The sequence below is a fragment of the Cetorhinus maximus genome, chromosome 26 (genome assembly GCF_964194155.1).
Source record: "Cetorhinus maximus chromosome 26, sCetMax3.hap1.1, whole genome shotgun sequence".
Taxonomy (NCBI): Eukaryota; Metazoa; Chordata; class Chondrichthyes; order Lamniformes; family Cetorhinidae; genus Cetorhinus; species Cetorhinus maximus.
This window is the reverse complement of record NC_135904.1, coordinates 21,287,638-21,299,756: the sequence shown is the minus strand read 5'-3', so window position 1 is coordinate 21,299,756 and position 12,119 is coordinate 21,287,638. Positions and strand designations below refer to the sequence as shown.

The 12,119-nt window shown below is 40.2% G+C and overlaps 1 protein-coding gene across 2 annotated transcripts in view; it reads left to right on the top strand.

Annotated features, from left to right (window-relative positions):
• tex9 (testis expressed 9) overlaps window positions 1–12,119 on the top strand; it is a 49,460-nt gene that overhangs the window by 24,481 nt on the left and 12,860 nt on the right. The window contains exons 1-2 of one of the 2 annotated variants that reach the window (XM_078530340.1): window positions 4,208–4,396; window positions 7,205–7,287. In XM_078530340.1, the coding sequence (XP_078386466.1) occupies window positions 7,243–7,287 (45 nt within the window). In that variant the 5' untranslated portion in view covers window positions 4,208–4,396; window positions 7,205–7,242. Of the gene's footprint in view, window positions 1–4,207; window positions 4,397–7,204; window positions 7,288–12,119 lie in introns of those variants that run through there. The other variant, XM_078530339.1, reaches the window with a different exon arrangement.

The window sequence follows — 12,119 nt, the reverse complement described above, 5'->3', positions numbered from 1 at the left end:
GAGTACAACATGATCAAGTAATAGATGGCCCTTGTGGGGGTGGGGTGGTGGTGGGGAAAAAAGGATTGAAAATGGGATAAAAAGTTGGGGGATAAAAAAGGGATAAGCAATGAATAAAAGAATAAAAAAATTTTTAAAATTTAAAAAATAAGTGGATAAAAAATAATGAATTTTGAAAAAAGGGATTAAAAAAGGGGGTAAAGATAAGAGGAGAGAGTTCATGGACTGAAGTTGTTGAACTTAGTGTTAAGTCCAGAAGGCTGTAAAGTGCCTAATCGGAAGATGAGGTGCTGTTCCTCCAGTTTGCGTTGGGCTTCACTGGATCATTGCAACAGGCCAAGGGCGGACATGTGGGCCTGAGAGCAGAATGGTGTGTTGAAATGGCAAGCGACAGGAAGGTCCAGGTCATGCTTGCGGACAGACCGAAGGTGTTCTGCAAAGTGGTCACCCAGTCTGTGTTTGGTGTCTCCAATGTAGAGGAGACCACATTGGGTACAGTGAACGCAGTAGACCAAATTGAAGGAGGTGCAAGTGAAGCACTGCTTCATCTGAAAGCTGCGCTTGGGCCCTTGGACGATGAAGAGGGTAAGGGTCCCCCTTGTCCTCACTTATCACCCCACCAGCCTCCGCATTCAAAGGATCATCCTCTGCCATTTCTGCTAACTTCAGCATAATGCCATCACCAAACACATCTTCCCCTCAACCCCTTGTCAGCATTCCGTAGGGACCGTTCCCTCTGGGACAACCTGATCCATTCCTCCATCACCCCCAACACGTCATGTCCTTCCCACGGCATGACCCAGACCTTTCTGTTGCTTGCCATTTCAATACCATCCTGCTCTCATGCCCACACATCTGTCCTTAGCCTGCTGCAACGTTCCAGTGAAGCCCAACGCAAACTGGAGGAACAGCACCTCATCTTCCAGTTAGGCACTTTACAGCCTTCCGGACTTAACATTGAGTTCAACAACTTCAGATCATGAACTCTCTCCTCTACCTTCCACCCCCTTTTTTTTTATCCCTTTTTACAAAATTCATTTTAACTTTTTTATCCACTTATTTTTATATTTTAAACTATTTGTAATTTATTTTTATTCATCTATTCATTGCTGTATCCCTTTTTTTATCCCCCCTTTTCATCCCATTTTGGATCCTTTTTTCCCCCACCACCGCCCTCCCCCCACCCACCCCCACAAGGGCCATCTATTACTTGTTCATGCTGTTCTTTTCAGAATGCTTACCCTTCTGCTGTTATCATTTTCTGCTTTCTTACCTTTGCCACTATCAACGTCTATTTTTTAGCCCTTACGGTTACCATTAACATCCCTTTGAACTTATGTTCATGACATCTTTGTCAATCTCTCCTTTGTCCCCACCTTCTATCCAGCTTCACCTGCTCCAACAATCCACACCCCTCCCGCCGGCCACCCCCTACCCCCACCCCAAACAGTATAAATTTCATCACATTTCTGCTTCTCTTCACCCTGAAGAAGTCATACAGACTCGAAATGTCAACTCTGTTTCTCTCTCCACAGATCCTGAGTTATTACAGCATTTTCTGTTTTTGTCTCAAGAATACTGAGTTCAGTTCCCAGTTCCCCACTGTTGCCTTGTTGAGACCAGCCAACTCAACACAGTCCAGGAACTTTCCTAATGTCAATAGCTCAGACACTTAGGCCTAGAAATTCTGGTGCACCCAAAAATGAGAGGGATCACTGTGCCTGAATGATGTGGTCTGAGGTGCACGTGATATTGGTCCTCGAGTTTCATTACCATTGAGCCTGTGAGCTGCAGCGTAACAGTTAGCTCTCCAGCAAAGCATAAGTGATGAAGGGGATGATGGAGTCATGAAATTCTATGTGGCTGAATTGTTAGGCTTTCACCAGATAAGATATCGGAAATGGCTGGTTCATTATTAGAATTGAAGCTACTGTCAGTTATCATTAAAACTCTTATTTCACTTCAGTTACCTGGTAAGCAAAAGGTTGAATTCTCATGGTCAACATTTCTATAAAGAAATGTAGACACAAACCAGTTCTAAGATGGCATATTTGTAGTGATAGATTAATTCAAACTGCTTAACTAAATTGACTCAAATTATTTTAAACTATCTTTCATAGTCACATAAAACTTGATTGGTTTGTAAGAATATTACTAAAATTATTTCATTATGAATCTCTTTTGATTATGATAAAGGTTATAATAAATCTATAAACAGTGGAAAAAGAGACCAGTATAAACCAGGAATCTTTGTTCCAGACTAGTGTTATGGAAAAATAACCTATAGCCAAAAATGCAGAGGCGGAAAGATTTTGCATTCCACCATGTGCTCACTTGTTAATTTCCTTTCTGATTTATCATAACAATTCATGTGGGCGATGGCTTGTCCTGCAAGATGAGAAGGAGATCAAAACCTTGGCTGTCTTGCAGGAGGTGCAATATGTGTAGTTGTGGAACCAAATAGCTTTGGATAAGGCTGGTGGATTATTAGTGTCATCTTCTATCTGTAACATCAGACCCAGATTTACTGCTCTTTGTTTGATGTACTGCCAGCTGGTATATCCTTGCAGGCTGCACACAATGCTTGAACAAAAGCTGCAATCTGTGCATAATCTGAGGTTCATGTTACAGCAAGACATTTGTTTGTATGGAAACATCAGTTCTGGTTCCAAACATATGCATGTGAAAACCAGACTTTTGCTACCACTTGAAACCTTAGTTGGGGGGCAGTTTGACCACTTGAGGATGAGGAGACAGGCAGCAGCTTTAATGTTTCAGAGTCAACATTGTGAGTATTCTGTTTCAATGGGAATGGATTCAGATGCAGTCTCTATCAGTGATACAGAATTAACATATTTGGACAACCAACTTGCATATGTGAGTCGACTGAAATCTACCTGCTGACAGTTTTAAAATTAAAATAATGTACAACAAATTCCTATAATGTAACTCTCAAATAAACAAGGGAGGGAAGTATATAAACAACCGAGAAACATTACAACAGCAATACTTTGTACGTTGGAGTAACAACATTTTGAAATTAGAATGAAATGACATGAAGATCAAATGCAATGAACAAACTTTTTCAATGGTTTAAAAAAACATTTAAAATACTCATTGAAATGTGTGGGAAAGAATGACCTTTTATCATAGAATGGCTACAGCACAGAGGGAGGGCTTTTGGCCCATCAAATTGGTGGCAGCTACTTGCAAGAACAGTTTAGCTAGTCCCACTATCCTGCTCTTTCCCTGAAGCTCTGCATTTTTTTTCCCTTCAGTTGCTTATTCAGTTCTTTTTTGAAAGCCCTAATTGAAACTTCCTCCATCACCCTTTCAGAAAGTGCATTCCAGATCACAACACCTTGCACTGTAAAAACCTTTTTCCTCATGTCGCCTTTCGTTTTTTTGCCAATCATTTTATATGTGTCCACTGATTCTTGACTCTTCTGCCAATAGGAACAGTTACTCTCTATCTACTCTCTCCAGACCCCCTTGTGATTTTGAACACCTCAATGAAATCTGTGCCCAACCTTCTCTTTAAGGAGAACCACCCCAGCTTTTCCAATCTATTCTCATAAATTAAGTCTCTGGAACCATTCTTGTAAATCTGAACCCTCTTGAGCCTTCACATCCTTCATAAATCGTGCTCATAATTGGATACAATATTCCAGTTGCGGCCAAACCAGTGATTTATAAAGGTTCGTAATAGTTTCTTTGCTTATGTACTCTATGCTTCTAAGGTCAAGATCCTGCATATTTTTATCAGCACTTTCTCAATCTGCCCAGCCATCTTCATTGATTTGTACACAGATAACCTCAGGTCTGTCTGTCCCTGTGCCCCTTTAGAATTGTACCTTTATTTTATTTTCCCTCTCCTCATTCTTCTGACCAAAATGTATTACTTCCTACTTACCTGCGTTAAATTTTATCTGCCACGCCTCAGCCCATTGCACCAGCCTGTCTATGTCCTCTTGAAGTCTATCAGTCTCCTGCTCACGATTCAGGATACTTCCAAGTTTGGTATCATCTATAAATTTTGAAATTATGCGCTGTACAATCGTCAAAGTCTATATATATATATATATATATATATCAAGAAAAGCAGTGTTTTTATTGTCAATTAAATTCATAATGGCTTAATCAGCAATGCACATGTCATTCATGCATTTGTTTAAACTTTTTATATGTTGTGTTTTCAATTTTACGTGTACAACACTGTCTTTATATTTGTTTTGTAATGATCTAGTCAAGGCAGTAATTGGCTTCATTATCCTGGATTAGAGAAAGAACAAACACCAAAGATTCCCATTTCCTGATTGGTATTCAGTAATCTTTTCTGGAAAAGGGTGAGGACGTGACTGTCTAGGTGCACAGTTGAAGATTTGCCCCTCACAAGGTACTGAACAGCCATGCATACCTGTGAATTAGGCATATTTCATACAAATACTGTTGCTACAAAAGCAGGTCAGAAGCTGGTAATGCTGCAGCAAGTAACTTACCTCCTGACTTCTCAAAGACTGCCCACCATCTACAAAACCACCATTCATGAGTCAGGAGTGTGATGGAATACTCCCTACTTGTCTTGATGTGTGCAGCTCCAAACAGCTCTCAACATGCTTGACACCAGCCAGGATAAAGCAGCCCACTTGATCGGCACCCATCCATCACTTTAAACGTTCACTTCCTCAACCACCGCCACACTGTTGCTGCAGTCTGCACCATCTACATAAAATTTAAAACACTAAGATGTAAATATTCAAAGCGAATGCATGAGTGACATGTCCATTGCTGATTAAACCATGAGGAATTTAATTGACGATAAAAACACTGCTTTACTTGATATATATTAATGCAGCAACTCACCAAAGCTCCTTCAACAGCACCTTCCAAACTTGAGACCTCTACCACCTAGAAGAACAAGAGCAGCCGATGCATGGGAAGTCCACCACCTGTAGGTGCCACCACCTGTAAGGCCCCCCCCAAGTCACACACCATTCCTGTCTTGGAACTGTATCACCATTTGTTCACAGTCGCTGAGTTAAAATCCTGGAACCCCCTTCCTAACAGCACTGTGGGTGTACCTACACCCACATGGGCTCAGCAGATCAAAAGGTGGCTCACCACTAATTTCTCAAGAGCAAATAGGGATGGGCAGTAAATGCTGGCCTTGTCTGTGATGCTCACATCCCATAGAAGAAACCATACAGGAGTGAAAGCCAGGGTCTTTAAGAGATGAGGTAGGCCTGGAGTTTTTGCTCAAACGTGCTGGATTTTGTGGCACAATGCAAGAGATAGTTGAATTTTAAGCGCAAATGACATTCGGCACAACTTGGGTTTCTCCAAAGTTTTGCATGAGGTTTAAAAACATCATGCAAGAAGTAAGCTGCAAAAATGGTTAGGCCGTAGGATAAATTAATCACCATTGGAAATTTCTGCTAATTGCACTGGTTCCCAGGCCTTCAAGGAGACCGCAAAAATTAAGCTGGAATTAATTTAGGTGCAAGGACACCATTAGGTACATTTTGAAAGTTCAAAAAAAAAACAAAGTAACTCACTATTCTATCCCAAAATCATCTGGAGTTTGGGTGGAAACTTGGGGGAAAAAATTACTTTTCAAAATGGCCAGAATCACCAAGTGTGCCCAAAGCAGAAACTTTGCCCATTATGATTTTTGTTTGGTTCATTGATACACCACGTGCTGCATTTACCTAGCAAACTATGCTGGAAGACTCATATCACTGGAAAATGGTCTTTTGTGAGTATGTCTATTCTAGCCCTTCCTGTTTTCTTGTATATTCTATGTCTGTGGAATTTTGGGTTCATCTTTGTTCAGAGGAGCTCTGCTGATACCTGGGTTGAGCTGGAAAATGCTCTCCCCCACCCCCCCCCCCTTTTTTTTTGATGAAATGGTGCTTGTAGGTCTGCATTTCTAACTGCAATATTTGTTCCATCCTTTGCCACATATAAAACCCCATCACCTCTGGAATGCCTCGGTTACTTTGAAATATCAATGTTGGAAAGTGTTCTGAGGTATCTGCAGGCTTATTTTGTAAAGTGGGTGGTTCTGCTCAAGGGGAATTAAGATATTCCTTCCTTTGATTTAAATGAGATGTGGATCTTAGGGAGGCTTTCACATCCTGCTTCTAGGGCAGCTATTAGTAACAACTTGTAGTTAGACTACCTATTAGACTTTACATTGGGATCCCAACCACTCATCCTTATTCCTCTTCTATCATGACTGAACTGAAGAACTTGCTACATGGCAAATCAGAGACACGGAGCAGAATTTTCCCAGACCATTGAAGACGAGTGTGGGAGCAAACTGGCTGGGAAAGTTGGGGAACAGGCTGTCATTTTGATCCACTGCCAGGGACCCTTTAAATAAAGAGGGATCCTTTATTGCTGTAGTTGGTGCATCATCCCACCCTCTTTCTTTTTGGCAGGGAATCTGGAGGCAGGCTGTTTGCTCTGTGAAAGAGCAATCACAAAGCATGCAAATTGCGGAATCAGGTTCCCCACTCAGTAATGGTCCCTCAACTATGCCCTCTGGGAACTAGTTGCACATTCTAACCACTCTTTGGATATAGAAGTTTATTTTGAATTTCCTTTTGGATTTAGTGGTGATCATTTTATATTTATGGCTTCTAGTTCTGGTCTCACCCAGAAGTGGAAAGATCTTCTCGACATCTACCTATCAAACCATTTGATAATCTTGAAGACCTTAATTTCGTCACCCCTCAGTCTTCGATTTTCAAGAAAGTAGAGGCCCAGCTGTTCAATAGTTCATGACCTTTCAGTTCTGACATCATTTGCACCTTCTTTAGTGCTAATGTGTTTGTTTCTCAAAATCTGTTGAAATATTTTTGCATGTATGGTAGATAGCTGATGGTGGGAGAATAACAACAGAATTGATGCATTAGAGGTGGAGAAGGGCAATATGTATGGATATCTCACTTTTCTAGTTGCAAAGCTCATACACATCTAACTGAATGAAGGAAAAATCCACTTACTATTCTAATTTGTGGACTTGATAGTTGATAATCTGATATTTCTTTTGAAAGGTAACCCTTTAAAGTAGCGTTAATAGTCGGTGTGCTATAAAGGATATCTTGCTTTGAAAGCTTTGGGTTTTTTTTGAATTCTGTTTAATTAAATTAATTACAGAAAAAGATATGAAAATGTATTCCTTAATCTGAATTCACAGAGGCCCAGATACGATTTCTGAAAGCAAAACTACGAGTAATGCAGGAGGAACTGGATAGACTAGCTCATGAATACAACAAGAAGGTGAGGTTTGAAATGTAATTTCAGAGTATCAGAAATATTTACCATCAGCTGTTTGGATGTTATCCAAATGGAAAATATTTGCTAAATGTCATAATCAAATACTAATAATATCACTGTCGAGTATTAAGTATACGCTGAATAGGTGATATTAAGTAATTGTGAGCTGCTATTTAAGAATAAACAACTTATTTTGTGATTTAAAAAATAGGAGGGAAGGGGTGAAATAGGAAGATATATCCCACAATTCAGTAAATAGAGGGTAAAAGATTCACAAGACTGTTGAACTATATATAAACATTTCTGAAAACTATTGGTAATTTTGTGCAGTGAGGTTCTGGTTTGGAGCCTTGCCAGTGAGGTAGGCAAGTTGTAGAAATGGCACTGATATCATAGCCCTGTCTGTGGCGATGCCTTTCAGAAATGATCTCTGATATAAAAGCTTAAAGTTTTCAGGTATAAATCCTTTTCAGCTAACACTGAAGATAATCATGATAAACAGAATACTGAATTTGGATTGTTACTTTCCTCTCAGGGCACCTACATCAATGATGGTGTGCACAAAATAAAACATTGAGTAGCAGAGAAGGTTGAGCATAAATTATGATGGACACAATTGAGGTGGTTTATTTTGCTTAAAAGGACCTGTTACTGCTGTTTTTTGTGCGTTTTAGATAAGATATGTAACACTTCCCTCTCTCCACGCCATTTTTTTGCTACAATTGTTACTAGCCACAAACCTATTTTGGATGAGCAACAACCTGCTTCCAGACCTATGCAAATATTGCATTTATACAGCATCTTTCGTGACCTTGAGTTGCCCCAAAGTGCTTCGCATCCAATAAAGTACTTTTCAAACTTAAACACTGATGTCATGTAGGGAAATATGGCAGCAGCCAACTTGCGCACAAATAGGTTAAACAAACAGTAAAATTAATGATCAAATAATTTGTTTTTTAGTGATGGTTATAGAAGCATAAATACGGGCCAGGAGAGCAAGAGAATGCCCCAGCTCTTCTTTGAATAATGCTCTGTGATCTTTTCTGTCCACGGGATGTAGGAATTTTGCTCCTTCATCAGATGCTAGGATGTTTGCAACATCAGCCAACAGCGCCACTCTTGAGAAGGTGTTTGGCTCAATGTAGTTTGGAAATTCTAAAAAGTAGGTAGATTGAATGCCAACTGATGGTAGTGAGACTTGGAGTTGCTCAGGGCCAGAAGTGGAAGAAATTCTGATCCCCACTTACACAACTGGAAGTCAGCTGACGATATGTAAGCTAAGTATGTTTTACCTAGATGAGAAATCTAACGACGAGAGTCTGTAGAGACTGATGTTACAGTCTTGCAAAACTTCATTTAAGTTCTTAATAGTATAAAATATCTGCTATAGTTTTCCTGAGGTGTTCTTCTCTTTTAAAGCTATAGCATGCATAACTTTCCATTTCATTTTAGGTTATTTTGCCTAAGATACTAAAAAATTTGAATAGTTGGACACAATCATGGCCAGAGGTTGCTGAGCCAGTGGAATTCTTACCTATAAATAATGGCACCCAGTTACTAAAAAATGTATCCTTTCTTGGCTTAACCTCAGCCCCTTGAGGACCACATTATTTTTCCATTCTTTAGAAAATATATATTTAATTATCAACAGTAAATAAAACAATTTTATCACCCTCATATGTGGTCAACATTGTTATTCCACAAATATTTTAATGGGACTTAAGCTTACAAATATGGAAAATAAGTTCTCAGTTTGTGAGAGTACCTGTGACACTACATACTAGAGTGTATTTATTATAAAAACCTCCTTAGACACAATCTCTCCTCATAAGAAATAAGCTTGGGTAGTTAAAAGTTCTTTTATGGGTTAATAATTAAGCAAGAACATTTGTTACCCTTGAATGTACAACCAATTAAAATGGGTTGTGCTGGGTGAATGCCAGAGTAAGATATATGCTGAAGATAGTTGTAAATAGAAACAGTTTTATAATGTTACACCTGACTTATCAATAGATTTTAAACAATCTCTTGTAAAAATGATCTTTAAATTACAAATAAAAACCTGAAATTAAAGTTTTTCTGAGGTTGCCATTTTGATCTTAGCAACACAGGTCACTGTAAATACATTGATATAAAACATCTGCGAATATGGAAAATATTCCACATATGTTAGATATTATCTGGATCAGGGCTAATTCTTTACACATTTGCCCCAGCTGACTTTTTTATTTTTAACAGTCAGTGTTTGTTTGCATGGGCCAGTTTCTCTTGCCCAAGACATCCTTTCCCCGCACAGTGCTTGATGTTCTTTCTTAGATTCATTTTGCAAAAGTTGCCAAGTCTGTTTATCAATATAAATAACTAAACATTCTATCTCTCTCTGCCATGACCAATATCATTGCTGTCCTCCCCATGTTACTTGATCATCATAATGTCAACATTCTCAAGTGGACCCAGTCATATCACTCATACTTTTAAAAGAAACTACAGCCAGAATTTTCCAGCCCCCACTCCTCTTGTGGCAGGTCCCCCCACAGTGGGGCCGACAAGCCATTGAAATCTCCGTTCACATTGGCAAGACCGGAAGATTCCGCCGGTGTGAGGGGCTGGAAAATTCCAGCCTACATTTCCAACGTAGGATGTATCTTGTGATTCTTGCAAGAATTAGGTACACCCAACATATCTGATATTTAGCAATATTTCTCCAGTCATTTTTGTGTACACTAATATTAGAACCATAGAAAATTTACAGCACAGAAGGAGGCCATTTGGCCCATCTTGTCCATTCGAGCCCGAGGACACCCAGGTGCCCTTTCTAACCCCACCTTCCTGCACCCGACCCAAAGCCCTGCAGCTTACAGCACTTTAGGTGCAGATCCAGATACTTTTTAAAAGAGTTTAAAGTTTCTGCCTCTACCACCAACTTGGGCAGCGAATTCCAGACACCCACTACCCTCTGCGTAAAAAAGTTCTTCCTCATGTCCCCCTTACACCTTCTACCACTTATCTTGAATCAATGTCCCCTGGTTCTAGAATTCTCCATCAAGGGAAACAATTTTATCCTGTCCACTCTATCTATTCCCCTCATAATTTTGTACACCTCAATCAAGTCACCACTCAGCCTTCTTTGTCCTAAGGGTTAACTTGAGTTAAACCTAAACCTTAGCCTGGGCATGAGCAAAAAGTAAGGAAAATGTTGCAGAATGGATACTGCCCTTGGGTAAGGAACTCAACAAGCAACTTGGAGTTGTTGGTTTGGGAAGGAGAGAAGAAGATGCACGGTGGACTGGTGAGGGTCTAAGCCAGGATGAGTAAGAGCAGTACATAATTTCTCAATTACCAGGAGATGGTTAAACGTTAGACATCAAGCGGAAGATACAACAATCTGTGGTTGTTGTTGCTTCTTAACTGATACATGGTATTGGCAGCTAGATACTCACTACAAATATTCCAGGTTCAATGTACCTGTAAGCAAGTGTAATCATTTGGAAAGCATAGTAAAGTAGTTAATGAGACCTTGGGTTAAGATAGAAACATGGATATAAAATTGGCTGAGTGACAGGAAGTAGAGAATAATGGTGAATGGATGTTTCTTGGGTTGGAGGAAGGTTTGCAGTGGAGCTCCCCAGCGGTTGTTATTGAGACCCTCGCTTTTCCTGATATATATTAATGATCTAGATGTACAGGAAACAATTTCAAACTTTGCGGACAGTACAAAACTTGCAAGCATTGTAAATTGTGAGGAGGTGTGTAGGACTCCAAAAGGACACAGACAGGTTGGTGGAATGGGTGGATAGGTGGCAGATGAAGTTCAACACGGACAAGTGTGAGGTGATACATTTTGGTAGGAAGAACATGGACAGACAGTATAAAACAAAGGGTACTACTCTTTAGGGGGTGCAGGAGCAGAGGGACCTGAGTGTATATGTACATAAATCATTAAAAATGGCAGGATAGGTTGAGAGAACAGTTAATAAAGCATACAGTATCCTAGGCTTTATTAATAGGGGCACAGAGTACAAGACTAAGGACGTTATGTTGAACTTGTACGAACACTAATTGGACCTCAGCTGGCCGCTGCATTTTTGGAGGGACGCAAAGGCATTGGAAACAGTGCAGAAGAGGTTTGCGAGAATGATTCCAGGGATGAAAACCTTCAGTTATGAAAATAGATTGCTGAAGTTGGGACACATTTTTCCTTGGATCCTTGGAGAGGAGAGGGCTGAGAGGAGATTTGATAGAAGTATTCAAAATCATGAAGGGCCTGGACAGAGTGGACAGGGGGAAACTATAAAAGGATCGAGAACAAGAGGGCAAAGGATTAAAATAATATGCAAAAGAAGCAAAAGCGATATGAGAATTTTCACATTGAGTTGTTAGAGTCTGGCATATACTGTCCTAGGCCAGGACTTCCCGGTTGGCGAGCAGGGGGCGCAGCCGTAAGATGACGCGGGATGACATAGGGCGGAACTCCTGACGCCACCCCGCCTCATTTCAATTTTCAGGTCGCCGGGGGCTCAGTAGAATCAGCTGTGCGCCTGCCGACCTGTCAATGGCCAATTGAGGCCATTGACAAAGTAGTTAAAGTGATTAATGGACCTGCCCGTCCAACCTTAAGGTTGGCGGACAGGCCAAAACCCTGGCGGTCTTCAGAAAAAGCATGAAACCTCATCCATGGGCAGGATGAGGTTTCATGTAGGTTTTAACATTTTTAATAAAAGTGTCAATGAAAGTGATGGACATGTCCCAATTCATGTGACAGTGTCACATGAGGGGACATGTCAGGGGAATTTATTTGTTCTGTTTTTAACATCTTTTCACACAGGAGCCGATCT